General features: G+C 47.1%; 1 protein-coding gene across 1 annotated transcript; it reads right to left on the bottom strand.

Moving 5' to 3' along the window:
- On the bottom strand, nt 1-26,987 carry LOC147216638 (pecanex-like protein 3). Its single transcript, XM_086177460.1, has 36 exons — nt 25,674-26,987; nt 24,449-24,931; nt 23,842-24,050; nt 23,650-23,755; nt 23,379-23,409; nt 23,144-23,239; nt 21,109-22,878; nt 19,824-19,953; nt 18,958-19,127; nt 18,300-18,357; nt 18,048-18,189; nt 17,762-17,919; nt 17,343-17,496; nt 15,235-15,267; nt 14,956-15,127; nt 14,743-14,853; nt 14,508-14,599; nt 14,313-14,422; nt 13,511-13,616; nt 13,336-13,428; nt 13,057-13,207; nt 11,716-11,860; nt 11,008-11,185; nt 10,800-10,908; nt 10,542-10,671; nt 9,731-9,789; nt 9,432-9,647; nt 8,674-8,927; nt 8,043-8,273; nt 7,609-7,712; nt 7,377-7,524; nt 7,076-7,306; nt 6,695-6,969; nt 6,452-6,621; nt 5,073-5,479; nt 1-2,908 (listed from the first exon to the last, which is right to left on the bottom strand). The coding sequence occupies exons 2-36, from the start codon at nt 24,599-24,601 to the stop codon at nt 2,756-2,758; spliced, it is 6,855 nt and encodes a 2,284-aa protein (XP_086033586.1). The 5' UTR covers nt 24,602-24,931; nt 25,674-26,987; the 3' UTR covers nt 1-2,755.
- Nucleotides 26,988-27,569: the final 582 nt, after the last annotated feature.

The following is a 27,569-nucleotide window of genomic DNA, read 5'->3' as shown; positions in this document are numbered from 1 at the left end:
TTTGCAAACAAAGACACAAAAATCTTTAATTTAATTAAGGAGGAAAAAAGAAAATCACATAAAAAACTGTACAGAACATTGAACAAGGACGTAAAGTTTTGTTGTTTTTTTTTTTTTTTTTTTTTAAATAAACCCCCCCCTTCCAGAATAACTAATAGAAAGATAAAATGGGATGGTGTACTGTATGATACATTTGTGCAAACCAAGTATAAACTGATTTCCTCCCAAACTGCCCCCTCTGATGGTAAACAAGTCCCTCTTATGAACCTCAAAATGTCCTAACATGTAAACCCCCCCCCCCAAAAAAAATCCAATAATAATAAAATAGATTTATATTTTAAATATATATTCATATATGAAACATGCTGTACACAGAGATTAAGAAATCCCTTTTTTTTTAATTGATACCCAGGTCTGACCAGAAACTCGTGCTTTCCTCAGTCCCAGCAAAGATAAACAGAAAAAAAAAAAAGGATTTCTCCCGGTTGCTTTGGATACAGGATGAACGAGGAGAGAAGACAGCACTGATCAGAAAGTCAGTTTGTTTTTTGTTTTTTTCCTGAGTCGAGGGAGCTACTGGAGTGTTTGGAGGAAAACGCGACGCCGCTTCTCTGCGACCGAGAGATATCTGGGTTTCGAGGAGGGGAATAGGACTTTGTGACGACTCGTTTTCCGATGCCCCCTTTTTTCAGTTTTTTTTCCTCCCTTCGAACGAGGAGTCGGCGAATCGCCGCCGTTCCCCGCCGCCGACCGGCCCCGGCGTCTCTCTCCAAGACCCTTTTGGTGGAGAAGATAAAACGGGGAGAGGCGTCTGGGATTAGGGCCGCGTGTGGGGAAAATATGGACTTTTATTGTTAGAACAGAGTGAAATAAAAGGAGACTTCCGATTTAAAAAAAAAATAATTGCGATTAATCCCACAGATTAATCGCAATTAATCTAAGAGATTAATCTCTTCCACAGGCTTGTAAATGTGGTTTCGCGCAAGGGGGGGAAATGTCTGCAGGTTAACAAAAAAAAAAAAAAAAAAAAAAAAAAAAAAAAACGCCAAAAAAAAAAAAAAAACGGAGAGACTTTAGGCGCCGTTTTTTTTTTTTTTGTTTTTTTTTTCTGTTTTTTCCACGAGAGTACGGAAATAGGCAAGAAGGTTACAGGGACTTCTCAGGAGCACTTCCAGTTTTGCCGTACAGGTGAGATGAGAGACGATACAGACGTGATGACGGTAAGGACGTTAAGGGGCGGGAGGGGGGCGGGTTACAGTCGACAAAAAGGCAGATCGCCTATCCGATATATCAGCACACCATATAAACAAACCCCGTTAAAGATATCTGTAAGACAATATTCATCAATAAATATTCCACCTTTGCTTTCAGTATTTATTCAATATTATTTCCAACTAAAACGCTGGATGTAATCGTAGTAGAAACAGCAGTAGTAGTGGGTATTTAGTAGTAGCAGGAGATGCAGAAGCAGTAGTCTAGTAAAGGGAGGGGGGGCCAAACTGCAGGCGAAGAAAACAGCTCCCTGTGTAAAGCGGCCGGGCGAGAGGACGCCGGCCGACCGGATCCGGCCTGAGAGCGAGTCACCGGTTGGTCGGCCGAAAGCGAAAACCAGCTCGGCGCGTCTAAAATAACGGAGGAAACGTCAGATTCTTCAAGTAAAGAAAATTAAAAACAAACGAACAAACATTCCTCTCACGAGAGCAGAATAAAAAAAAAAAAAAAAAAAAAAAATCCTTGCGATGCTCCCATTTTGTAGTTTTGTGATCAACACAAGTTTTTCACAGACGGGGGTTGGGGCGGGTGGGTGGGGGTTCGCTCTCCGGCGGGTCCGTCCCGACCCGTCCGGCAGCACAGATTCCCCGCCTCGGCCTCGGCGGACTGTAAACAAGCGGTAACAGCACCACGCGTGTCGGCTGGGGCGGAGGGGAGCGTTTTATCGCCTTGAAACCTGCCGAGTGTCTCCTCAGAGGACGAAATGTTGGGGATGTTCTATTTAAAAAAAAAAAAAACCCTTCTTTAGATTTTTTTTTTTTGTGTATCTGGGAAACGGGTCAATATGTGTTGATAAACGTTTTGACATGACTGGAACGAAACAAGGCTTATCGCGGTGTCCTCCAATCCCTCGGCTGTGTGTGCAGCCGCCTCTTGGAGGAGCCTGGTGGTGAATTGAGAGTGCACGGGGGGGGGGGGGGGGGGGGGACAAAAAAAAAAAAAAAAAAAAAAAAGCAGAAAAAGCTGCTGCCAGTGAGAGTCAAGAGGCAAAACTCCATTTTCCAGTATAGAAAAATAAACAATCCTCAAGCAAAACATCCCTTTTAATTGCACTGGCCTTTGTGGCCTGTAACGACTGTAACAACCGCAGGGTTGTTTCCGCAGGGACGCCGACGACGCGCCGCATCTCCGGCCCTCCAGAGTCTCCATGAACTTTGGATTGAATGGCTGAAATCATTCAGGGTCTGACGCGCGGCCCGACCAGCCCCTCGTTTTTTGTTGTTTTTTTTTTGGCCGAGAAGGAGACGGGTGACGTGACGCAGCTAGTCGGGGGTCTTAGAGTGCAGGGGGGGAGGGAAAAAAAAATTTAAAAAAATGAAAAGTTAGCTTGGTTTTCCGTCGCGGGACTTGCACTCGGAGGGGCGGGTGGAATGAGTCCTGCAGAGTGGACCGCGGTGTGTGTGTGTGTGTGCTTTCGCTGCGGAGGATCTCGCCGTGGGAGGGGGTGGAGGGGTGGAGGGGTCGGGGGTCTCCTGGCGCGGACTCAGCGCAGGTGCTCAAGTAAAGGCAGCTCTGTGGATTCTTCTCGCGGGGTCGGGGGGTCCCCCGCCGGCGGCGGACCGGGATCCGTCGTCTGAGTGGCGCCCAGAGGATCCTGGGTCAGACTGGCCTCTTGTGCGGGTGCAGGGGGGGCCGGCTGGGGGGACGACAGGGTCGGACATGGCATGATAAGCAACAGTGCAGGTTTACGCGTCAAATAGTAACAGCGGCCAGGTTTAAGGCAGTACAAGAGAGAGACTTGGAAATAACAGCGTGTAAGAAATTTCCATAAATGTGTTAAATTTTAAAGAGCAGTGTCGCTGGATATAAGGAGTGCTTGTCGTGGCAACTGGACTTGAAGAAATTCAAGAAATTCTTGAAGAAATTCAAGTCCAGTTGCCACAACAGAAGATTTTGACAAGAATTTACCAGGAGATGGATGACTAAGAACCTCCGAAGACTTTTGAAATCACAAGCGAAGACTTATGTTTGTCCTTTTTCGGGTTTATTTGCTCCCCCTTTTTCACCGGTTCATGAGTAACGGCTCTGAACGATAGCTGAAATTTCACCTGTTTAAACTAAAGCTCATTTTTCAGCCTATAAATCCATCTCAAAGTCAGCCACCTTGCAGTGGACAGCATCGCCTGACTCTTCCTCCACCGCTGCACCTTTGAGAAGAAGCTCTCAGCTACTAAACAAGGAGTCCTGTTTTATTCGAATTAACTTAAACCAAGCAGACTGAGCGGTTCGGAACTCAGACATAAAAGCTATATATTTAAAATAAGACGCCTGAATAAAGCCGATTTTCCAGAGGAGTTTTGCGGAGGATAAAGGGGATCATCTTTGTCTGCAGGGGACGACAGAAACTAGAAGGTAATGAGATCGATCGGGAGAAATGCTGAACGAGACAAACAAATCATTTTGCTTTCTTTTACGTTCCTCATCCGTGTCAGGATCGAAGAATCGAGGTGAAAACGATCCGATTAGTAAGTCTAGGCCGGGGGACGGGAACCTTTTTGACTGTGAGAGCCATAAAAGCCACATATTTCTAAATATATTTCATTGAGAGCCATATAGTATTTTTAACGTATAATAAATATGTCTAACTTTTAATGCCACCTCCGGTGCTGCATGGATTTGTTTGAAGTGCCGCTTTATATTTGACCGTTTCATCGATGCAATTTTATCTCAGCATATTAGACATACCGCAGATCCAATTGCAAATTCCTCTGTCAGCGCAGCCTGGAATGCGCGGTAATCATCGTCTTTTTTTCTTTTCGCCATCTTTTCCGTTACGAGGGCTGATGCGGATAAACTAGTTGGCTATCTGATAAAATTAATGTCTTCACCCTTACGATGACCCGAACGTGCTCGGGAGCCAACGGTTCCCGACCCGACCGACGGGTGGCCCATGAAATTTATCTTCAAAACTAGTTTCTGTTGACTGTTGACAGTATTATGAAGAAATATCACAAGTATTTTAAAATTAATCTTTTCTTTTTCAACACAAAATGTCTAGGAGCCATACGTTGGCATCGGAAGAGCCCTCTTTACACTGCAGCTCCGAGTGGCTTGGGAAAATAAATTATAAATATTTAATTCAAGTGTATTTCATTTGTGTTAATTCCTTTTTTTAATTTCAAGGTCTAAGTTGGAAGATTATTGTGATCTTGAAATAGTAAATAAAATTATATTTATTATTTTTCGCCGCTCAAAATAACGTCACACTCGCGGAAGCCGGTATATCCGCTAGCCGGTAAAGTCCTGATTTGCAGATGCTGTACGCAGAAGTTCAGGAGCAGAAGTCCCATTAAACCAGGTAAAATGAATATTTATGAAGATATTTTGCAAATTTTTTTATTTTTTTTTATTCTTTACTGACTTTTTGATTTTTTCCCAATTTATTTTTGAAATTCAGGTCAAGGCTCCGCTACACGCTCTGAAAGCCCAAAGCTCAAAAGAGTTAATTACATACATAAAATTTAATTTTCTCCGTAATACTTTGTGAATTTCAGAAGCAACACATTATACACTTGTTTATACAAAGTATAAAGGTAATAAAAAGCAATATACACAGTGGTACCTTTATTTTAGACGTCAAAAAGTAATTGCGGCTCCCAGTGTTTTCTTTTCGGAGGAAACCGGGTCCAAATGGCTCTTTGGGTGTTACGGGTTGCCGCCCCCTGGTCTAGGCCTGCTTTAGGCCGAGCCGCGCTACACGTGACCTTCTTGTAACTGGGAGCTTTTCTGCCGGTAAAGCTTGTCTGGGCAGCCGCGGCGGCCCTGTTGACCCCGCCTGCTGCTGGAGGCGGCGTCCTCACCTGCGTGCGCACGGTCTGCGCCGTCCCTCCGTCCCCCTCGGCCGCAGCGGGTCCGTTGAAGCCCTTCCTGCCCGAGAAGCTCCACTTCCCGAAATGGCTGTCGTAGTTGAGGCCGCCGCCCTGGCTGAGGCCAGCCCGCTGGCCCGCCCTGGGCACGGACGTCTCCAGGAGGCTCGCCGGGCAGAAGCGCTCAGGGCCCGGCAGGGGGGGCGGAGCCACCGAGCCGCTGAACGACAGCTGGGAGTTGGACAGCGGCTGGCCCAGCAGGCCCTGGATGGAGGAGGTCCGCTGCAGGGACGTGAGCAGGCCGGCCTCCATCCTTCCCTCCGATTGGCTGAGCAGCGCCAAGGGCAGCGGCTGCGGGTGGTGAGGCCAGCTCTGGGTGGGACCTACGGGGTTGTCTGTACCTGAGGGACACACCGAGCGGCTCATTATCGCCACCGTCGACTCCGCGAAACGAATGTCGGTCTTGAAACAAATCTGTGACGTGCCGAAGCGTCTGCAGCAGACGGTGTAGCCAGGTGTTAGAAAGACAAACCACTTCCTGATTATCGTATTTGTCATATTTAAATGTACATGAGTTGTGAGCGCTGTCTTCTGAAATTGTTCCTGCGGACAAACAGATTCATCAACTTCCTCTCGTCGTCTCCTTTTGATTCCTCACACTGATATCGTGGAGCTGAAATCCTCAATTATCTGTGAAACCGGAATCGATTCATCAGACAACATTTGTTTGACTCCAGCTAAGCGCTCACAAAGCGCTCCAAACAACTGACGACTAACCGATGACCTTTCTAGAGAAATGTTGCATTATAGTGGAAGCTCACGGCCGAGTGAACAACAAGTCAAAGGACGGATGTGACGGCCGCCTCAGGAATGGATTCGCCAGCACCTTGTGATGGAACACGATTCCCCCGAAAGGGGGCAGTGTTTACCAGAACACCCTGGGACGACCACTGGCACGAGATGGTCTGGGGAATCTTCTGGACTCCGCGGCCACATTGCCCTCCATGTCGGGACTTTACAGGTTGGAATTCTGGGCTGACGGCGGCAGGGGAATTTTTCCCTTTAAAGCCAGATCTCTTTGCACAAGGCGAGCGCGCAAATGTTTATCGCTTGTTTAACTTTTTCCATTAATATGATCTATGCCTTAGCACGTGCATCTGTTTGCGGGAGATCAAACTAGTTCCATATTCTATCATCCAGCAAGAGTAAGATACCACTGGGCTGTTTTGCAGGTTTTCAAGGACAAGATGGGTCTTTGAAAACCTGCGAGGTTTCGGTCGTCCTCCCTGTGCGTGACGTCACATTTTAGTGACCCACCGCCTTCCTAGAAGAACCGCGACCCCGGGTTTTTGCGCAGGTCGAGTCCTTCTTACCCATGGAGGGCTGGACAGCAGTGATGTGAGACTGGGGAAGGCTGGAGGCCGGCGTGCTCTGACTGGTGTGAACGACGGGGTTGGTGGAGATGGAGGTGGAGCCGCCCCCGCAATCGGAATCCTCGATATTTCCCCCGCTGTTGCAACCGGCGCCGCAGCCCTTCTGCAACCTGGGGGGGAGGAAACGGGTTAACGCTTTAGCCCGGCGCGTCGCGATCCGTCGCCGCGGTCCGTAGCGCGCACCTGTCCCAGCTGCTGATGAGCCAGTTGTAGATGTTGTGCGGGCTCACCGGCCCCCCCCACACGGAGCGCAGCTGGCCGTGGCCCCCGGCGTACGAGGTGGTGAGGGGGGACACGTAGATGGGGTAGCCGATGGGCTGGTCGCACGAGGAGTTGATCATGTTCCTGAGGGCTTGCTTAGCGTTCTGAATGCTGCCGCGCTCCGGGTTGCGGTTACGCAGGAAGACCAGCTCCTGCTGTTGACCCGCCCACAGCCCGCGGACGCACTCCCTGTTTACCTGCGGAGGGGAGGCGGCACAAAGACAGCTCGGCTCAACTTCTGCAAAGCCTCGCAAACGGAGAGGAAGACGACAGGAAAACAACGTTGAACCCGGGAGCTCCGACCTTGATGACGCGGAAGCTGAGGAACCGCTTGTTGAGCATGATGATCTTGTACTCGTCGCTGCCGTCGTCCATGATGTGCCGCAGCGCCAGCAGCGACGGCATGTTTGCGAGGATAGCGCTGCGCCACACGGGGTCGCCCTCATGGGATATCAACATCTTCTCCTCGTTGGCGGTGATGGCGTCATACAGGACCGTGGGCTCTTCGTACTCGTCGGGAGAGGTGAAGTGGTCCTGGGGACAGAAATGAAAGTTCGGGGATTCGCTCCAACGTCTGCGGTCGTTTCGTTTGGCGAAACGTCACCTGATGCAATTTGAGGGACATCCGGACTCCCGGCGCCACCACTCGATTCAGCAGGTCCATGTCGGCAAACACCCACTCGTCCCTCGGAGACGTGATGCGAAAGTCTCCCTTGAAGAGGGCGTGGAGCCCGTAGAGGAACGGCTCCAAGCTGGCCGCAAGAGGAGATGCGAATCACGACCTGTGGTTCCTTCTCAGCCGGTATCTCCAGCGAGCACAGCGGTGACGGACTTACCTCGCAGACATGCTGTGGGAGGCGGTGCCCAGAGCTCGCCTCCCGAGGATACACAAGCCGAAACACAGGCTGACCAGAGGAGAGTCTCTCTCGCTGGTCACAGGCTGCGGGCACAGGAGGGAGGACGGTGAGGTTTCAAATGTTGAGAGATTGGATATTCATTAAGAGCGGCGCCGTGTCTCCTTTTTATTGGAGCGTGTGGATTTTGGGCATTATCCATAGATGAAGAAATGTGCGGCGTCGGATCCTCATTTGGGTTCGATCACTCCCCTGCTAATGTTTGGAGCCGCACACAAATGCGAGTATTTCATTTGTCCTCTCGAGCTAATGGCTAATGGCTTTTCTGTTAGCGGTCACTCAATTATCGGCGTGAATAGCGAGCCGAGTAGGACAATGTCACAACCAAGACATCGGAATACTGAGGACGGCCTCACCGTTTGACGCCTGCTATTGCAATACTGGATCCAGTCCACGTAAGCCATGCAGAAGGAGGAGGGCGTGATGCCGGAGGCCCGGTGGTCGTAGTCCTCGTCGATGTTCAGATTGAAGGTCGGGTCGCTATCGACGTAGTTCGGCCCGAGACAAGGACGCAGAGCCTCCTGAATCGTCTCGTTGGTCAGCCACTCCTCCAACTTGGGAGACCGACTCACATAATAAATGATGCTCTGTACAAGAGGGCAAACACATAAACCCAATGACTCCTTTTCTCTTTTTTCTCCCAAGCAGAAGGCTACATTTAACAGGCTTACTGTGGACAGCTTGAACACACACACACACACACACACACACAGATACTACATGTTAAAGAAAGTACTGCTGAAATGTTGACTCCTCTGTGACCCACCAAACCCCGACCTGAACACAGCCAGGTTTCGACCGCTGCAGAAGCGGGGTTGATAAGCAGCAACGTAGCTGAGTAAAATCACAAATGAAGGCTTACGGAGGGGCAACTTGTAAAATACAGCGTTGAGGGCCTGGCCGATACTGGATTTTTGATCTGATATTTAAGTTACATTTCAAGAAGAAGCGCTACGTCAGTCGGGCGAGCAGTAAGAATCCACTGACCTTGACGTAGTACGTGATGAGGATCTTACGAAGGTCGAACACCTGCAGCATCGAGGCTGCGTTGTTGTCGCTGATGCTGTAGCCCTCCAGCACGTATTTAGTGGCGGCCACCTCCCAGGCCAGCCAGCGCTGGCCAAAGGCGGCGTTGAAGGACAGCATGTGGGGCAGGTGACCAGGTTCGCAGCAGCAGCAGCCCTCGTCCTCCTCCACACCTTCAGTAATGGCCTCCACCTCCCTCTGCTGGCAGTAGGTTCCTGCAGGGAGAGAAGATGAAAAGCAAGCCAGGGTGAAGTATTTGTGTCGATCTTACGCCATCAGCCGGGGTTTGTATTAAATAATCACATTCGGGTTAATAAGAATAATGATCCGATCACCTCGAGGACGAGGGGAGTGTAAAAATCTTAAACCATCTTTTTGATTTTGGCTCATAAAGCTTTGCTATGCAGTCGAACGTCCGTGTCTGGGGATCGGCACAAAAACCCATTTTGCTCAGTCATCAACACCCTAAAATAGACCTCGAGCCGTGAAGCCGGAATAAAAATACAGGCCGTAAGAACTCGGGATTAAATGAATATTTAATAAAACAAATGCGGGCTGTATCAGGTTCAGAGTGGCTTGAACTTGACAGTCGCTATTTTATACATGAACACCGTTCTGGCCTGATTTCTGTAAATAGCCGAGAGAGAGCCCCGCGTCTTTCCGACTCGCGTGCTCGATCGAGCTCGTGTCGCCGCGTCTCATCATCTCTGGCCGCTGACCTCTGAACTCCAGGCCCCTCAGCTGGAAGGTGACCAGGCCGTTGCCAATCTCGATGATGTGCACCAGAGCGTTGAGGTAGTCCGAGGCCAGGATGAAGCAGTCGCCCGTGTTGTAGTTGCCCCAGCGACCCAGCAGCAGGTCTCCGCACAGGCTGTGCTGCAGAGAGCGGGTCAGGTGCTCGTAGAAAATAGAATTCAGGTTGTTGTCGTCGGCGCCTTAAAGAGAGGAAAACGACCCGGAATGACAAACGGGGTTCAGGAAGAGACGGGTAAAAGGCGAGCGGGGGGTCGAGACCTACCGGGGTTACGGTCCAGCTGAGTGGCCAGTCGGGTGTTGGAATGATCCACCCGCTTGGTGCTGCAAAAACAGAGGGGGGTGAAGAATATTGTTAACTACACCTCGAAAAGGAATCGTAAATTCCATTCCTATTTAAATGCATCTGGCGTTGACATCATCCCTGAACTTAAATTTCCCATTGATTTCTCAGTAACTTTGTTCCAGTTCAAGGTAGTTCTTTGCTCTGGCTTGATTTCTAAACAGTTTTGTACTATTGAAATGTTCCTTTTTTTTTTTGTCTTTATTTCGACCGAACTGAATAATAAATATAAACAAGGTCTTCCTGCTCATTTATTAGCGGAAGACTTGTGCTGAGAAGCAGCGGAAGAAGCTGAATAAAAAGGCGGGACACGCAAGCGGTTGATCATTTGTCCTTCATGCTCGATAGAGAGTCAGATAACATAGCGTCGATTTGACTCCTGAGGAAAAAGAGATGTTAAAAAAATTCATTTCATAAATTGCACATAAGTACTTTGGAAGTAATGTTTGGCGATATTCCGGTAATTTATTGCTAATTTAGCTCTTGCTGACTTTTAAAGGTTACACTAACTGCATATGAATTCATGGCACTTTTCCATCATTTTGAAGACTGTGCACTGAATTAATGACAAAGAAATGACGGTGCAATTACGGATCACGGCTTTCAATGGGAACATTTTCACAGACGGATAAAACGTGGTATATGTCAACCCCAGTCCATAGGAGCCGGTCCATGCTATTTACCACGAGATAACAGAAAATAATAATTAAAAGAAAAACAAAACAAAACATACTTGTAGTCTCGCTCCCAGAATTTAACAGGTCTTGTATATGAAGTCACGAACACAGCGCTGCCAAGGACCGGATTGAGAGGGGTGGAAAAAATGGCGGAAAATATTGCCTGGACGAAAAGCACGGCAGAGTCTGAAGTGACAAAGGTTAAGGTTCTAATAAGTGATCCCCGCGCATGTGATGATGTACATTTTTTTTTTTTTTGTTTTACTTTCCCGGTGAAATCGTCCGTTTCCTGAAAACGGAACGACAAAGGATACGGGGCACGGCGAACGGCTGAGCGAAGGCGTGGAAGGCGGAGCCCCAGGTGATCTGCCAGGGGGCGATGTAAGTCAACACGAAGCGCAGCTTGTACAGCAGGTCCCACATCTGAGAATTCCGAGGACAGACACGTTAAAATCACGACCGTATTCACAAATATATATGTAATATATTCACGTAGCGCACATTGCACTGCATGGTCCTGACCTTGCTGAAAAGGATGGACATGAAGTAGTAGTCAATCAGGAAGGTCTCCGAGACGTGCGGATAGTCGAAGTGGAAGAAGAGCGTGGTGAAGCACAGTGTGACGTACTGCTGCGACGGCGTGCAGAACGACGAGCGCAGCAACTTCATGCCTGCTACTGAGATGAAAAACGCTCGGCTGCTGGAGCGGTTCGAGAGACAGAGAGAAGAAATCAGGGGCACGAACACAACTTGAATGAGGATTTTTCATTTTCTAAAAAAAAAAAGGGTGAAATCGTAAGCTTTGCTGTGCGCCGTCTAAGAAGACGGGCGGGAAATCCTGACACACTTTTTTAAGACAATTTCAAAATTATTTTTCTCTTATAGTGCGGCCTGTGAAAAATGCCTGCATTGTGGCCACTCTTACAAAAGCACACTTACTAAATCAGCCTAAAATAATGTGATTTGCCTTGCGGGGCTGCTGTATGCTGGTCCGGCTCAAGTCTGGAATAGAACCTAATACGTCAAGATACTTTATAGTCTACATCTTCTGTCCTAGAAACAAACCGCAGAATGAAGTACATCTGCAGGTCGCTCGCCACATCTATTAATTTTAGCTTCGATGGCTCCAACAAACCCAGCTGTCAGCACACAGTCCTTGGTGAGCAGTGATAGAGAACATTGTAAAGCCCTAATAGAAACTGTTTGTAGACCGAGTGAGGAGAGACTTACTAGATGTCCAGATCTTTGTGGTTCTGCCCGACATTACGAGCTTCCGTAGTGAGGGAGTTAAGCACGACGGCGGGGTAGATGAAATATTTCTCCACGCACTGAAGCCACGCGTACAGCTTCTCGAACCACATCAACTGCGCAGCATCTGGAAAAAAGAAAGAAAATCCATCTGACACACCGTGTCCCACAACGGCCTCCCTTTAGCATCGCTGTTATTATTATCATTATTATTTTGATGATTACAGGTGAGTTTCTTGACATTTTTTTTAAAGAAATGTCTTCAGCCAAAATACTGCTAGGGGTAAAGAGCCATTTCATTCGCCACGTCTACAAACCGAGCGGAAAGATGTCGCAAATCCCACTTTCAAAATAGAATTCAAAAGAACAGAGTCGCGTCCAACTTTTGCCATGAGGAGGTGAGGAAATACGATGACTGTCATAGAGTTTGGTATTGATCACCATTGTTGATTAAAACCGAAACTCCAAAGAAAATATTTCATCTCATTCGCCGGCTGAGCTCTGCCATGGTGTGGAAAGTGATGGAAGAAGAAGGTGCAGCCACAGTGAGCTGGGAGATGAGGAGCTGCAGGCGACGTAAAGACCAATTTCTTTCACAGTTTGCTGCATGAAATCAACTCACAGTTGCGGATGGAATGCTGGAAATAGGCCAATTATAACCAAACCCTTTTTATTCAAAATAGCAAAATTAATGTTTTTTTTTCCTGCCCCGAGAAAGGTGCCGCTGATGACAGGTGTCGTCAAGTGAGGGTTGAATCTCGAGCGATTCACCTTGAAATCAAAAGAGGTCTTCCAAGACACTTAAGAGCGGGTACTTTGGTGCGCCGGTTGGATAATGGATAGTGTTTGCCCTGGAGTCGGTGGAGGTGGAACAAAGTGCTGAAACTGACGGCACGGCCCTCTAACCGACTTCATCCTCGCTCGTGTCAATTAACGGGCTTCGGTCTGCCTTTTCCATCCTGTCCGACGTGCGTCATTCCACGATCGCCGAGCAGCTCGTGGATGACAGTGTGTCAAGACACCGGGTCGCCGAATAGAGCCGAGCTCAGAAGAAAAATTAAATGCGCCGGTTTTTCTTCGGTAATGATGATAGAACAAAAAGCTGTCAAAGGATGGAGAGGGTGCAAGAATAAGAAATGTTCTTTATTTTAAAAGTTGAGCTCTAGGTAAGTGTGCTAGTTGGAGAGATCTTGAACCGAGATTTTTTTTTTTTTTTTTCCTTCTTCGAAAGGATATACTTTTAAAAACTCCGTTACAGCGTGGTCGCTCTCAGGCTTAGAGTTTCCGGTGCAGACGATGGAAGATGAAAGCGTGATCACTCACCTCGGACCTCAAACTGACTATACTCCCTGGATCGGAGTACAGGATGAGCCAGGCAGAACCACGGCAGCTGCTTGCGGAGCTGCGGCAAGAGGTAGTGGGTAATGAAGCCCACAACCCCGGCCAGGATGTAAAGCACAAAGCTGAGAGCGGGCTGTCGAAAGCGACAAATAAGAAGAAAACTGAGCAGGAAGAAATCGCCGTATTCTTAACAAAAAAAAAAAAAAAAATCCAGTGAGAATAAGCCGTTGGAACAGCGTGATGAAGTCTCCCCGGACTGACCTGGAGAGCGATGAAGACCGTGCTGGCACTGATGGCAAAGGTAATAACCGCCATGAGGGGACACATGACCAGATCCGAGTGAAGGATCTCCTTCTGCAAAGGGACGAAAGGACATGCAACATGAACAAGGGGCTGAAATTGTCGTCGGCGCGGGCGCAGGAGAAGGGACGGGTACCACGGAGTTATGCAGCTTCTCGGGAAGAGGATCCTTGATTTCCACCGGAGGTTCTTCGGGCATTCGGTTCTCGAGCTCTGGGAATAATTTAGACCGCACCAATGACCTGAGTTGACAGTAAAAAAGAAAAACAACAGCAGTTGAAAAAAAGAGGACACCACAGGAAAAGCAGCAGGCTGCGGTGTAAAACATAGCTCTAAATGTGGGGGAGGAAATAAAGTGAACAAATGCTAAATATTAGACCTGTAATGGATGGAAATAAGCAGCTTCTTCATGTGTGACACAAGCAAACTGACTGTTCATTTACTGTAGCTGTAGGACATTTTTAACCAAACCTAATACTATTGATGAAACAAGACCGCTATTACTATTTTGGGTTATTTCTTTTAAACAGATTAAAATTCAATTTTAGTTTCTACAGCCAAGTCTGTGCATTCATTGTCGTACTCATTAATTCCACTGTTTCTGAAATAGTCAAATGAGCAAATCATCCAAAACAAATTACTTATATTTATGCCAAAATCTCTTGAAGACGTCACCTGAATATCAGCAGTTACTTAGATATTACCTAAAATTATGAAAAATAAGCTGAAATTACAGAAAGCGAAGTTAACGAAAAGTATTTTTTCTGGTACCCTGTATTTCAGGAATGCTGTGCCAGATTGTAAATGTTTGACATTTCATTTCAAAGACATTAAACAAAAATACAGGCAACCGAAAAACTTGTGCTGTTGCAAAGTTATCTTATTTCCTTCGATAGGTCATGTGACTTTCCATAACTCGGCGCCGGCGGCATACTGACCATAGAATAGTGGGGTCGCTGCTCTGACGGCTGAGGTGGTAGGATAAGGCCAGCAGCAGGCCACAGAACACGGAGAACAGCACCGGCACATGGGCGTCCCCCCACGGTGCCTGCAGGACAGAGCACTTTATTTGCGACGCGAACGACCCGAGAGCCGCTACCTTCCCGTACAGCGAGCATCTGCTTTTCACTTACGTTGATAGCACCAAGGCAAAATCCATACAGCACGGCAGCCACCAACATGCTGCGAGTCAGGCTGAACAGAGATGAGAGCGGGCTGGTAGTGGCTGAGGAGGGAGCGAGATGATGGGGATGAGGAATTACACAAGTTAAGGGGCCGTTTCTTCGGGGACTGGCCTCTGGCGCCGTCATACTTCACAAACAAAATTCTGACGGCGGGGTTACGTTTCGTCATCCGATCTGTTCTCACCGGTTCCGCCGAAAATGTGCATGTCGATCTGCTCCAACAGACACATCACAAAGGTATTGACCTGAGGTAGCAGCCCGAACAGGAAAATGATGGGGAAACACAAGGCAAACACTGTCCGAGGAAAGACGAAAAAACAAAACAGAGAAGCCAGACTTTGATAACATACCTGCAGAAGAGTGTCTGAGTATATGTGGGCGCGTAATCTGAACTCACCGAGCAGCATATCCCTGACACAGAGCAGGAAATGTGCGGAGAAAAAGGTGACGCCGTAGAGGGAGAATGGCTGCAGGCTGTTTGAGCGGCCGGACAAGTCAAAGATCCAGATCATCGTGCAGCACAAACAGAAGTAGACGGGCCGACTGTACACAATAATCCAGTTATGACCCTGTTCGACAGAACAGACAAAAATGCACGGGGACTTTTAAGTCATTGCCGGCGCGACGAGGCCGCTCATTTCATTTCGGCGCACGTGGAGGTGAAGACGGTACTCACGTGCATCGGAGAGGCTGCGTCCGGTTGGACACTCTGAAACAAACCGGTGTGGAAAATTAAAATTCACAGGCATGAGCAGCGGAAACATTGCCTGTTTACATTTCGTAACCACCAGAACAACTGCCCTGTTGTGATATCAGGCTGGCAGAAACCGCGGCTGCTTGGGGTTTGAAGATTATTAAGGCATATTCAGTGTCCTTCTATACCTTGACAACAAATATCCACATGCGTTGCTCTCATAGCAACCTTGATATTAAAGTATTTACAAAATACTCGATACTCTTCCACATTGAAACAGTATAATTACCTGGATTCAAAGCTATTTTGTTCTAGTTATAAATATCCGCTGAATAAATATAAGTGTACACTCTGACTACTTCCATTGTGCTGCGCACAAGCTTTCACCAAAAACTCTCTCTCATCAAAGTTCTACACAATAAATGTGTGCTGGACTAAAACTCAACTCTTGGAACTGTGTTTCAGGTCCTCTTTTTATTTATTTATTTTTTTAATTTTTGCCCCACATTTGTATTTTCTGTTCACAGTTTAAAGAGAACTCCTTGACATTTCCAATTTGCCAGACTGGCTTATGCACATCCGCAAGCCCTGCTTCTGCGTGGGTTTCCCGCAGCAAAACAACAGCCGCCTCCCTTCATTATGTAAATACGATGCTGGATGTTGTGACACTGAGAGTGTGGCAGGTTGGAGGGACTTTTTTTTTTTGTTGATTCGTTCCTTTCAAACCCGTATTTAGTGGGGTTCGGCATTTGGGGATCAGTAATGTTCTCCTAGAATGTGATCTTTAGCATTATTAGAAAGACTGCATCTCTCTCTCTCTCCCTCTCTGTTCGCCATCCTTTCCTTCTGTGCAGTCGGTTTCCAACAGGAAGCTCATATTAACTTTTATTCAACCTCTGCATCTGGCTACACTCGCTCCCTTCAACTGCTGTCAACACTTTCCCCATGCCTATTTTAATGTGTCTTGGGTCGTGGCACTGTTAAAATAAAAAAAAAATTAAAAAAATGTGATGGGTAGTTCTCGTAATTGCATGTCAATGAGAGCTCTTCCCCGCTGTGTCGAAATGAAGGTAATTGCGGTAGGGGCGCATAAAGAAACATCATATACACACGGGTGTGTCGTACAGAATCTCTTGACATGCTTTCCCTTCTTGGTTGCTGCACAGATAGCCTGTGTCACTAATAAATCTATATCCCCACAGGTTATCTTCAGATCCTGTCTTGATATAGTGATGCCACCCGCTGCTATCTCTGCAGGGGTTTGCTCCTTGCTCTTAATGAGTAGTTTGCCATGGTATATTTCCTGAAACTGTGCTTTCAGTCACAAGCCCTTTTCTACTTTGATGCAAGTTGCTTCTTTCCCTTAAGAATGTTAAAGAGCTCGGTCGCGAGAGGGAAGTGGCGGATTTCAAGACGTTGGGAATGTCAGGCAGCGACCAGATATTCACTGGGACCTGATCTTAAAAGAGCCCACGCATTGTCCCTGGATAGAATTGTTGGCTTGACACAACGCTGGCCAGGGGAAAACTCACGACTGCGCAGACAGACACACACACACACACACACACACACACACACACACACACACACACACACACACACACACGCACACGACTAGCACAGTTCATGCAGTCATCATTAAATAGTCTCTTTTCCCTCGAGTCCTCGAACAGGGCTGCGAGATGGCTGCCTTAAAATTTCATTTCCCTTTCTCATCACGGCCATAATAATGATGGACTTTTCAATAGTGGATTTGAATTCCCCGAGATAGCAGTACCTTGAGTTCTCCAATCTACTTCTTTGAAAATCAATGCTGAGAAAGCCGAGCACCAAATTTATACAACAATCTGTGTGCTTTGCTACGAGCTATTAAGAAGAAATAAAAACTGGTTGTGTGGCAGAAATTAAAATTAGCTTATCGGGTTTATATTCCTCATCTGGGATAACAACTCACATTCTGACATCTGTTAACAAAATTGGAAAAAAAAAAAAGAAGAAAAAAAAAAAAGAATGTAACACAAACACTAGCAATAGCAAGTAAAACATGCCAATGCATGGAAAACCTAAAAATGAATAGAGCAGTGGAATACCTTCAGCAAAGAGTACTGGCAGCTAGCAATGACCAGGCAGAACTGGAAGACCCAAATGTCCCTGAAAAAGCCCTGGAGCAACAGTTGAAAGCCCAGGAAGGCCACCAGGCTGGCCAGCACCACGGCAAACACATTTTCTCCCACGCGGCGGTTCCTGGCGATGGAGGGAAGAGGGAGCAATGTTTGTCTCAACGATATCTGTATCATGTATTCACATTAGGCTATATGTTTACTGTATTGAACATGCATCGATTGAACTTATGTAAAAAGGGTATACTGTGACAGTATATAAAAACGGACAAATATGTTTGATGTATCTTTAAATCAAAGAGATCGGCAGCATTGGATTCATGCACATTACTCGTTGTAGTCTGTGATATTTGCGATGATCGGCGCTGCTTCCCGACAGCGAGGCTCACCTGTCCAGCAGAGCCAGGAGAGCCAGTCGGTCGTATCGAACCCTAAGCCACTTTCCGGGTAACACCCAAAAGCGATAGTACTGCTTCGGTTTAGCCTTTTCCTCGATCATCAGCGTGTTTTCCTGGGATTCTTGTAGGGACTCGTGATCCAGATCGAACTACAGATTCGGGCAGGGTATAAAAGACAAGGACAATGTGTCATTGTTCCCTTTGAGGTGCGGGTTCTGGAATATTCGGATGACATGCACGGAATAGTCGGCCACGTGAATCGTCAGAGACTGCTGACCTCGGGAATCTCCAGAGGGACTCTGCGCACCTGCATGCCCTGTAAAACCACCGGTCTGGGCTGGAGCATGGACAGCACCGGTGCCCCTTCCTGGACCTCGGTGGAGGTGAAGCTTGAAGACTGCGACTGCCTCTCCCTTTCCCTGTGGCCAGAACATTTTATGACACTGCATCTAACTTTCGCTAATAACTTACTCTCAGCAAATGCAGTCTTGGAGGAAAACATTCAGGTCATAAAAGATTCACAACTTACTGAACCGGGTCCTCATAACCGCCTCCAGCAGGTCCAAATGTGTAGGACCTCTTCACTCCTGTCACACAAGAGACAGAAAGCTGAAACAGAGGACTCTTCAAAAAGAACAACTTTATCCTAAGGTGGAGCCGTGACTCGGTAGATATAGTCGGATGGGGGGAGAGAAGTGTTCACTTCTAAATCAAAATAAATAAAATCAAAAAGTAAGTTTGCCTTTTGCCGCAAAAAAAAGCCTTTGTTTGTGATATTGAGCGGTCTAATATCGATGTAGTTTTATTCATCTGGCTGCTTGACATTTCATTTAACTATTTTATGAAATTGGACACATTTCAAAATCACAAAGACACTGACTGCAAAAGTCAGTATTCGGCAAACGTCAAATGAATCAAATCAAATGAAATAGCGAAAAATGAAATGATAAAGAACATTTAAATACATTCTGATCCAAAATAGTGTTCACAAGAGAAAAGATTTGCTATATTTCTTTTATTGTCAGTTTTTTTTTCCCAAAATTTATACATAAAACAAAACAGAACAGAATTCGAAGGCGACGGAGCTACACGTTACAGATATAAAGCACCAAAAACGACCAACTAATTGCACCGTCTCTCGAATCCATTTTTTAAAATCTCTCCTTTTTTCGAAGTCAGCGACTCACCGCTCTCATCAAAGAAATAGTGCACTGCTCCTTCTGATGTGTCATCAAAAGTGGAGGCTTCGTGGATTCCACTGCGGGGCAGCAGGAGTGAGGAGGCAAACTGTAAGGCGGAGGGGAGTGTGCGGGTCCGTGAATGGGAGGAGGTGCGAGCCCTTTGGAGGTCCTGTAGACTGAAGGAATGCAAGGCATACGGAGATTCTGTTTATAATTAATAGTACGCCATCGCCCTCGTCTAAGGAGCCTCTCTAAGCTAAGTAGAATAAGTAGACTTAACCCCTTCAGCCATGGCCGAGGCCTGCTTTTGCCCTCGAGCACTCGACGCTTTATTGATCATTAATCCGGAGGTTTTCGAGCGCATTCGTTGTTTGCGACGCTCTTCAAAAATATTTACCCCGACAGACGGAAACAATTTGAAATCGAGAAAAGGTTTACTCTTTGTTATGGCCATTAAAGAACACACTTGCTAGTTGCTTTGCCTCTTGCATGCTAGGAAGATATTAGTGTGTCACGACGGCTGAGAAAACTGACTTTGCGACAGTTCTCAAGGGTTCACTGAGGCCTTCTTTACACTACATGCTTGAAGTGACCCAATTCTAATTTTTCCTGCCATGTGGCATGGATAGGATTATGGATCATGAATATGCATGCACGCAAAAGCCAAATGAAATCAGGTGTTCTCTAATCCACTGTGAACATCGTCATCTAAGTAGCTTGATCATATATTCCCCCTCAATAACAGCCTTAGTCACTGAAAATGTGAATTTGCACTTTAATCACTTAAATGCATTAAATTTACATATACATATATACACATATGTATACACACATAAAGACCTGACAAGAAAATTGTGTTTTGTCCGACTGACCTGGGGGGGGACCCCATGGTGGATGGGGGAGGTGTGGGATTGGTCCCGGCGTTGTGTCTTCTGCGAATGGCCTGGGTCCTCTTTACGCTGCTGACAGAGTCGTGCTTGTTTCCATCGTCTGGAACCATGGCTGGATAAAAGTTTATTAGGAAAGATTTAAAAAACTGGAATTATTCAGTCAAACTCTAGTACCTGGTATACTCATAAAATCCCCAGTCCTGTTAGGTTGGCTGCTCAAATTTGAGAATTCATTCTTAACCGATGCACTTCCAACCCTCCACTGACAAAAATCACCATTGATTAACATTCCCTTATGCATTTATAGACCGACAGGAGAGGCACAGTATGATATATACAGTATTTAACATTGAAATGTCTGAAAAGCAGTTGCAGCCTACTAGCAGCACACGCGTTGTTTTGATGCTTTAAATAGGAATGCCTTAAATCAGAAAGGTATGACTCACCAAACTAAGACAATGGAGTTGTTTGGCTGTTGTATATGCGCCCTTTTGAATTTGTACATTTATTATTCAAGCATAATTTTCCGTGTAAAAATGTCAACCGGGTTCAGGATCGTACTACGCATTATTTGCCAAATTATTACAACACGAGTTATGAAGTCCATGCACGAGAAAACAATAAAGCTGAATTAATCATTAACGGCACATTATGCAAATTGCAGAAAGCTGCAAGCCCCATTGAGCCCCTTTTGACAGCGAGAACATGGTTTAATGACACATTAAATGTGATGGTCAACTGTAGAGTGAAAGCATAAACCATCAGTTAGTATAGGCTCCATTATTGGACGGAATTTATTTATTACACTGAGGATAATAAGACGGTGAATGATGCTGATGCTTTTTTTATTATCTATTTTACACTTCTGACCCAAAATAATAAGTAGCTGGAACTAAGTTCACTTGGATGCAAATGAATGTTTCTTGCCCTGACACTGTTACTATGAGATTTATTTTGATTCTGGTCAAACCCTCCTCGGTTCTGCACCAATTTAGCAAGGCTGAGCCTGTGAAATATTCCATTTGGGATTGAGAAGTCCAGAATGGATAATCAGATCAGCTCAAGATTTACCTGAACGCGTTATTCAGAATGAAAAGTTGATGTCAGCCAAGACAAGTTTTGTTCGGCTGAATTACCGGCACCTCTTAAACCTGAGTGGTTAATGCTGCGACTTGAAATATTTTTGTACTTCGATGGTACAGCTTAAACTTGAGTGGGGAAAAAAAAAAAAAAGCCTCATCTCAACAATTACGTTTTGGCGACTCACCTCCTCCCACGGCTCCCTCTTCGACCAGCTCTCCTGCCCGCCAACCCATCTGGTTGCCGGTCCAAGAGCCACCGAGAGATTCTAGCCGATGATGATGCGTTCCGGGAAAGCTATCGAGATGGACAGTGCGAGCCTCCAAATCGGATTTGGAGATGGTGAGGGTGCGAGGCGCCGGGGTGGAAGTCGAGGGCATGGCTAGCAGGGTAGAAGGAAGGGCGGTGTTGTTGCTCTGGCCTCCACCTGCGCCATCCATACTTAGCACCCTCGCATGAGTCTTAGCGCTAGCTGTACTGGAGGAGCGCTGAGCAGCACGAGAATGTGAGGGGCCGGGAGGTTCGGGTAAATCCCCTTCCCTTTGGGTTGGTAGTGGAGCGGCGGCGGCGGCGGCGGCGGCGGCAGCAGCAGGGAGTGGTAATGTAATGCCAGTGTTAGCAAGTTCTGGAGAATAGCAGGAGGTAGAGGAACTCGAGTCGTCGTCGTCGTCGTCGTCGTCCGAGCTGTATCGGCGCTGAGAGCCCAGGCTTGAGCCGGCGCTCATGTCACTCCCGTCGTCCTCGTCGCTGGAATCTTCGAACAGACTTTCACTATACGTTTTGGCGCCGAGTCGGTTCCGCACCGGGATGTAATCTCTGTGCTGTCTGTGATTGTGGTGACGCCGGTAAGAGCCGCAGTCGAAGCTACTGCTTCCCGCCCCCGCTCGCCTTCGTGGAGCTTTCCTCCGGCCCGGCCGGTGCCCCACACTACTGCCGCTGGCCCGCAGCAGCTTTAAGTCTTTAGGGCGTACGACCTGCTGGGCTTGCAGCGTAGACTGATCAGCCAGTAAGAAGGGGGCGGAGGATATCGGCAAAGCAGGCTCAGAGCACACCAGACCCAGGGCCAGCCCTGAGGGCACTGAATTGGCTTGCCGAGGCGGGGGCAGAGGGGGTACCGGGGCGTTTCGGTCTAACTCGCATACTTCTGAGTGGCCGCTGCTAGACGGGGACGAGTTCTGGAAAGGAGGAGGCTGTGCAATATCAGAAGGGATAGGTGGCAAATCCTCTCCTTCGACGAGTGTCCTGTCGAGCCCCTGGCTGAGCGAGAAATCTTTGGAAGGGGAGCGCAGAAGCACGCTGTCTGACAGGTTGTCAGTGTCACTGCCGTCCTGTCCCGCCGGGTCCTCCGCGAGCTCGACGCCGTTGGAGCCCGCCGCAGGCGCCGAGGTGGAAGCCTGTCCGTCCGCGGGCCGCGGCTGGCCGAACGAGGGACTTTCGAGCTGAGTTGAATCCGTCTTTTCACTGCGGTAGCTGCTCACGGTGCTAAGCGTCTCCCGGTCGGTGGTGGCTCCACCCGCGCTGAAACAGCTGTCCGTGGATCCGGCGGCTAGCGCCACCCCGCTGCGGCAGCCGGGGTGCTCCGTACCAGGTGCGAACACCACAGGGTCGAGGCCCAAACCCAGGAGATTTTCACTCAGCTCCTCGCTTAGGCTACTCTTAATTAGAGGGCTGAGAGGAGTGTCCCCCAGGCTCTCAGACTCGGCGGAGGGACCAAGAGGAGAATAAACCCCGATGTCATTGTCCTCGGGATGATGCTGAGGCAACTTGTCAGGTAATTCCTGCACTTCAGGCAACTGTTCTTTCTCTCCTCCATCCTCCTGACTGGAGGGTGACGGGGGTATAGACAGACAGTCTCCGGGTTCTCCGAATCCAGCGGACGCTCCGGATGTTCCCATGAGACCGTGGAAATTGCCTCCTAGCGCTGCGGCAATGCAGGACTGGACCACACTGGGAGCCCCTGCACAGTAAGACACACATCATTTAGATTCATATTCCCTTGGGTTAAAGGTCATTAAGAAGGTCTGAATCCTTCTTCCACGAACCCAGAGCAATATTTTTCAAGGATTACACATCCAGACAGATCCCAGTCGCGCCGGGCAAAATTAAGAATCCTTCTTACTATCAAATGTAATTTGTATTCACACGGCTTTAGGCGGGTTCCTGAGCGTGATGCTCAGCACATATCGTGCTTGTTTCCACTCACGGAGCAGTGGCGGACTTACTAATGGTGTCCTGGGAACTCTGGCGCAGCATCTCACGATGAGCCGAGGTTACGATCACATTATTGCTTCCTTGCTCCTGCATTAAGTCCTTGATATCTGATGTAAAGAGAAGAGAGAGTCCGTAGCAAAGCAGCTATAGCTCTGTAAGAACAGTGTTTTGAAAGATTCGAGCTTTCATATTGGATACAACAATTTATGATACGTGGGATATCAAATATTAACTGCAGACACCAACCTTTCGGCCCCCCTGTGTCAGGCAAGAACTCCTGCGGAAGATTGAAAAAGGCAAAGCGGCTAGTTGGTGAAATGAAGTACGCCAACATCGGTAACTAAATTAAACACTTGCCCTAAAGTCTTGTAAGAAATGTTTTTTGAATAAGACAAATACCTGTCTGAACTCATGTGATATTGATCTGATCATCTTTAATTAAACATTCCTGAGACAGTGAAATTTGCTTAGACAGAAGAGCAGGCCGCACGCCGATGTCGAGTAAAATAATCCTCACCGAAGCTTGGTTCAGTCCAAACAGAGAGTGCTGTGAGCTGCAGCGCACCGGGGGTGTCGAGTTGACCTTCCGAAACACGGTCATCTCTACACCAACGTGACTATCCCTAAGGACAAGTTACCCATGCAAAGGATTATAAAAGAAATTCTTTTTTCATTGAACTGCTATTCCTGGAAAGGACCACGCTTTTACCTGTGTTGGTTCCCATCGTGTGCACCTGAACCCTCATCTCCCTCTTCTGTCCTCGGCGCTTCGGCCGTGAGAGAGGCCTGTTTCTTCTCCACAATCTCGCCGAGGTCAAACATGGCATGGAGCCGGTAGTTCACCACTTTGATGGCTGTGAAAAAGATCGCCACCACCGCAGAGTACACGCCTGCTACCACCAAGCTAGGAGGAAGAGCCTGAGCAGAAGGCAGAGGGCATTGGGTGAGGTGACAGAAAGAGATTACAAAATCCAAGGCAGGCTGAAGAACGAGTTGTGGGTGTCGCAAAAATTGCTCACAACATGTGGCTATGCAATGAGGTTTAACGGATTTTCTTGAATATCTTACCAAAGGTAAAGGGATGACAGAATTGGTATGGTCAACGCACGCAGACTTGCAACATTTTTTGCCCGGCATTTTATATCAAAGATATCAAATGACGCCGTGATTTCACCATGGAATGACAACCCGATAGGCCGGTGATTTCTTTGAGCGACCGCAAGACTAATTTATGAAGACGACAGACTTTAAGGACAACTGCTTTCGTGGCTACCTGTGGTTTATGTTAAGCTAGCGGAATCTGTGACTGCGCTTACCATGTACAGCAGAAAGGGGAAGGCCAGGAGGAATATCCAAAGGTAGAGATGGAAGCAGTTGGAGAAGGTGCTCTGATGGGGGTCCACATACCACCCTCCGGTGAGTGAAGCCCACACACCCTGCCGCAGTATCTGAAGAGCTTGGGAACCCATTTCCACCTTCAGGGCGAAGTCAAAGCTGAAATGGTTCCACCGACGGCGTAGCTCAAAAAACTTTGCAGCCCGAGCCACAGTGTCTCGTGTCTATGATGGCACTTCCATTGTGCATGGGGGGTCAACCAAGGCTGTTTCATCAAGGACAACAGTTCTGGCTTGGATATGTGTACTTCAGTGAAGGTCAAGAGTCCTTGCACATTCTTGTGTCAGCGTGTGCTCACTCCCTGCACGGACGATGCCACGCTCCACCCTAATCCTTGCAGGGCATCGGGGTGAGTGACTTTTTGGCACTTTGGCAACCCACTGAATGTGTGAAAAAACATTCATCTGAAAGAGAGAGCAAATCAGGCACGACATTGTAAATACGACGTTACGCTGTAACCCACAGAATAATCGACACTACAAACTGCGAGTAAAAGTATTTCTTTTGATTTAGCGCACAAGGTCAGGTCCAACACTGTTTTTCTCTGGATTGGTTGCTGGACTTCAATGAGTTTGTAAACTTGATCACTAATAATACTGACATTGAGTCAAAGAAAAACGCTGTATCAGCCCGTAAAGTATAAAAATCGTGGATTTTAAGCTATGCGAACGGACTGGCTGAGTTTAAAGTGACCCTTTTCAGGACCAGGCCAGTGTTGTCCCAGCAAGATTAAGTTTGTGACTGACATTAGCAAGCTAACACAGAAAATAGCATAGCTTACGTACACCACTGTGTTTGGTTGGGCTGCTTTCGAGCCGATCAGCCACCAACGCCTCAAATCAGCCCGGTGTCTAAGACAATATCATCGATAGCGGCAGTAAACACAAGCGCACTGGCTGACAATCCTTTTTTATCATTTGATTGCTAAACGGTAGTTACCGGCTAATGCTAGGCCGCCAGTAGCAGCATTTCAACCTGGTTACTGTCACTCTCATTAGCTGGGTAACGTGAAATGTATAACAAGAAGATAGCGTAAATACGGCAGGCTAAATCAACGACAACGCCAGTCGTTCGTCGTGAACTCAGTCACAAAAAAATAATAATCAAACTTTCGTATCGCTTGATATATCGGATAATTGTGCTCACAGTGCAATGCTTTCCACATTTGGATCCCACCACAGCTTACAAGTAGCGTTAGCTGCCCAGCTTGCCTCATATCCTCCTTCCGCATCCAGTCCTTGCAAAATCTCGGAGCTTTCCTTCTTAGGATGCTAGCAAGCAAAGGCAAACCGCCAATGTCCAAAAACTGCGGCTACATAGCCGGACTTTTCACAGGCGTTGGCGAACTTATTGTTTTCCCAAAGCCCCACATCTAGTTTTCACTTGGAGGCCGGCGCACACGCAGCGGGGGGCGGACATCCCCTCTCATGGCGAACGATAGCGGCTTCCCCTGCGTATTTTGTGTCTAGTAAAAAAAAAAAAATGTTTCGAAAATCTGGGGCTAGCTTGGTAGCTAGCGTTAGCCAACAACTAGTTGACGCACGCGTGTGTGCACGCACGCAGAGCGAGCGAGAGGGAGAGAGAGATTCCCATGGCGCTGATTGGTCCGCCCGGACTGACGTCATGGGAAAGGGCTGCATGTATTTTTATTAAGTGATTAGAAGGAAATTGCCAACAGTTCATTACAGTTTAATGTCTGAGATTTCTTGTGAACCACCAAGTTAAATATATGTTATATTACCCTTGCAAGTCTTTTTTAATTTATTTTCAATTTTATTTATCTATCTATTTATTTGATTTTTTCCCTTTACCTTCTTTTTTGTAAATATATGTTGTATTCCTCTTGCAAGTTTTTTTTTAAATTAATTCATTCTTTTTTTTATTTGATTTATCTATCTATTTATTTAATTGTTTTCTTTTACTTTCTTTTTTGTCTAGCATTAGACGTTTCTCACAAACCTTTAACACTGTTAACTTCTGTTTACATACAGAACGAATGTCCTTATGTCCTTTGCTCCCTCGTCCCCGGTTGTCTCACTGAAGTGCGATTCAACCTTGCCATGTTTATTTGTACATATTTATATTTGTTTATACTGTTTATGTTCAATAAAGGAAAGATAACTGAAAGTTCATGGTGGAGGTGGGGCTTCATCAGAGATCAGCTCTGAGCCCCTTCTGGACAGGCTGGACCATGATGTTTGCAGATGACATTGTGATCTGTAGTGAGAGCAGAGAACTCGGGTGGAACAGTGAGGCTACAGGGAATGGAGATCGAGAAGTTGGAGGTACTTGGGGACGACAGTCCAGAGCAATGGAGAGTGTGGAAAAGAGGTGAAGAGACGGGTCCAAGCAGGTTGGAATGGGTGAAGAAAAGTGTCGGGGGTACGATGTGATAGACGACTATAAGCCAGAATGAAAGGGAAGGTGTACAAGACAGTGGTGAGACCAGCGATGCTGTAAGTTGTGTGTCTAAACTGAAAAATCCAATCGTGTACAGTTTGGTAGCGGTTGATAACATTCTCGAGGGAGCATGAGTACAGTGCAGGTATAAGAAAGGAAAAGGTATACCGGTTGGAAATGGAAGATAATGGTATAATAAAAGATCTACGGCAATAACACCAACTCTATTGTCAACATTAGGCTAGGCTGACTTATAACTTTTCACCGACAGTAGGTGAACTTTTAGGCTACGGTAGGCTAGCCTACCGCAAGGATGAAGAGCGGAAAAGCAGTTGATCCTGATGATATACCTCTGGATGATGGACGTGTCGAAGAGAGGCAGCGGTAGAGTTTCTGACTAGATTATTCAACAGGATCTTAGAGAGTGAACAGATGCCTGGGGAATGGAGAAGAAGTGTGATAGTGGCCATTTTTTAAGAATAAGGGGATGAGCAGATTTGCGGCAAAAAAATAGAGGGATAAAGTTGATGAGCCATACAATGAAGTTATGGGAAAGAGTAGTAGAAACTAGACTGAGAGCAGAAGTCAGCATTTGTGAACAGCAGCATGGCTTCATGCTTAGAAAGAGTACTACAGATGCAG

Source organism: Fistularia commersonii, chromosome 29 (assembly GCF_037954325.1).
Source record: "Fistularia commersonii isolate RoL2024-O1a breed Wild chromosome 29, RoL_Fcom_v1.0, whole genome shotgun sequence".
NCBI classification, from domain to species: domain Eukaryota; kingdom Metazoa; phylum Chordata; class Actinopteri; order Syngnathiformes; family Fistulariidae; genus Fistularia; species Fistularia commersonii.
Note: the sequence above shows the minus strand (reverse complement) of the source record. Positions and strands in the feature narration are given on the sequence as shown.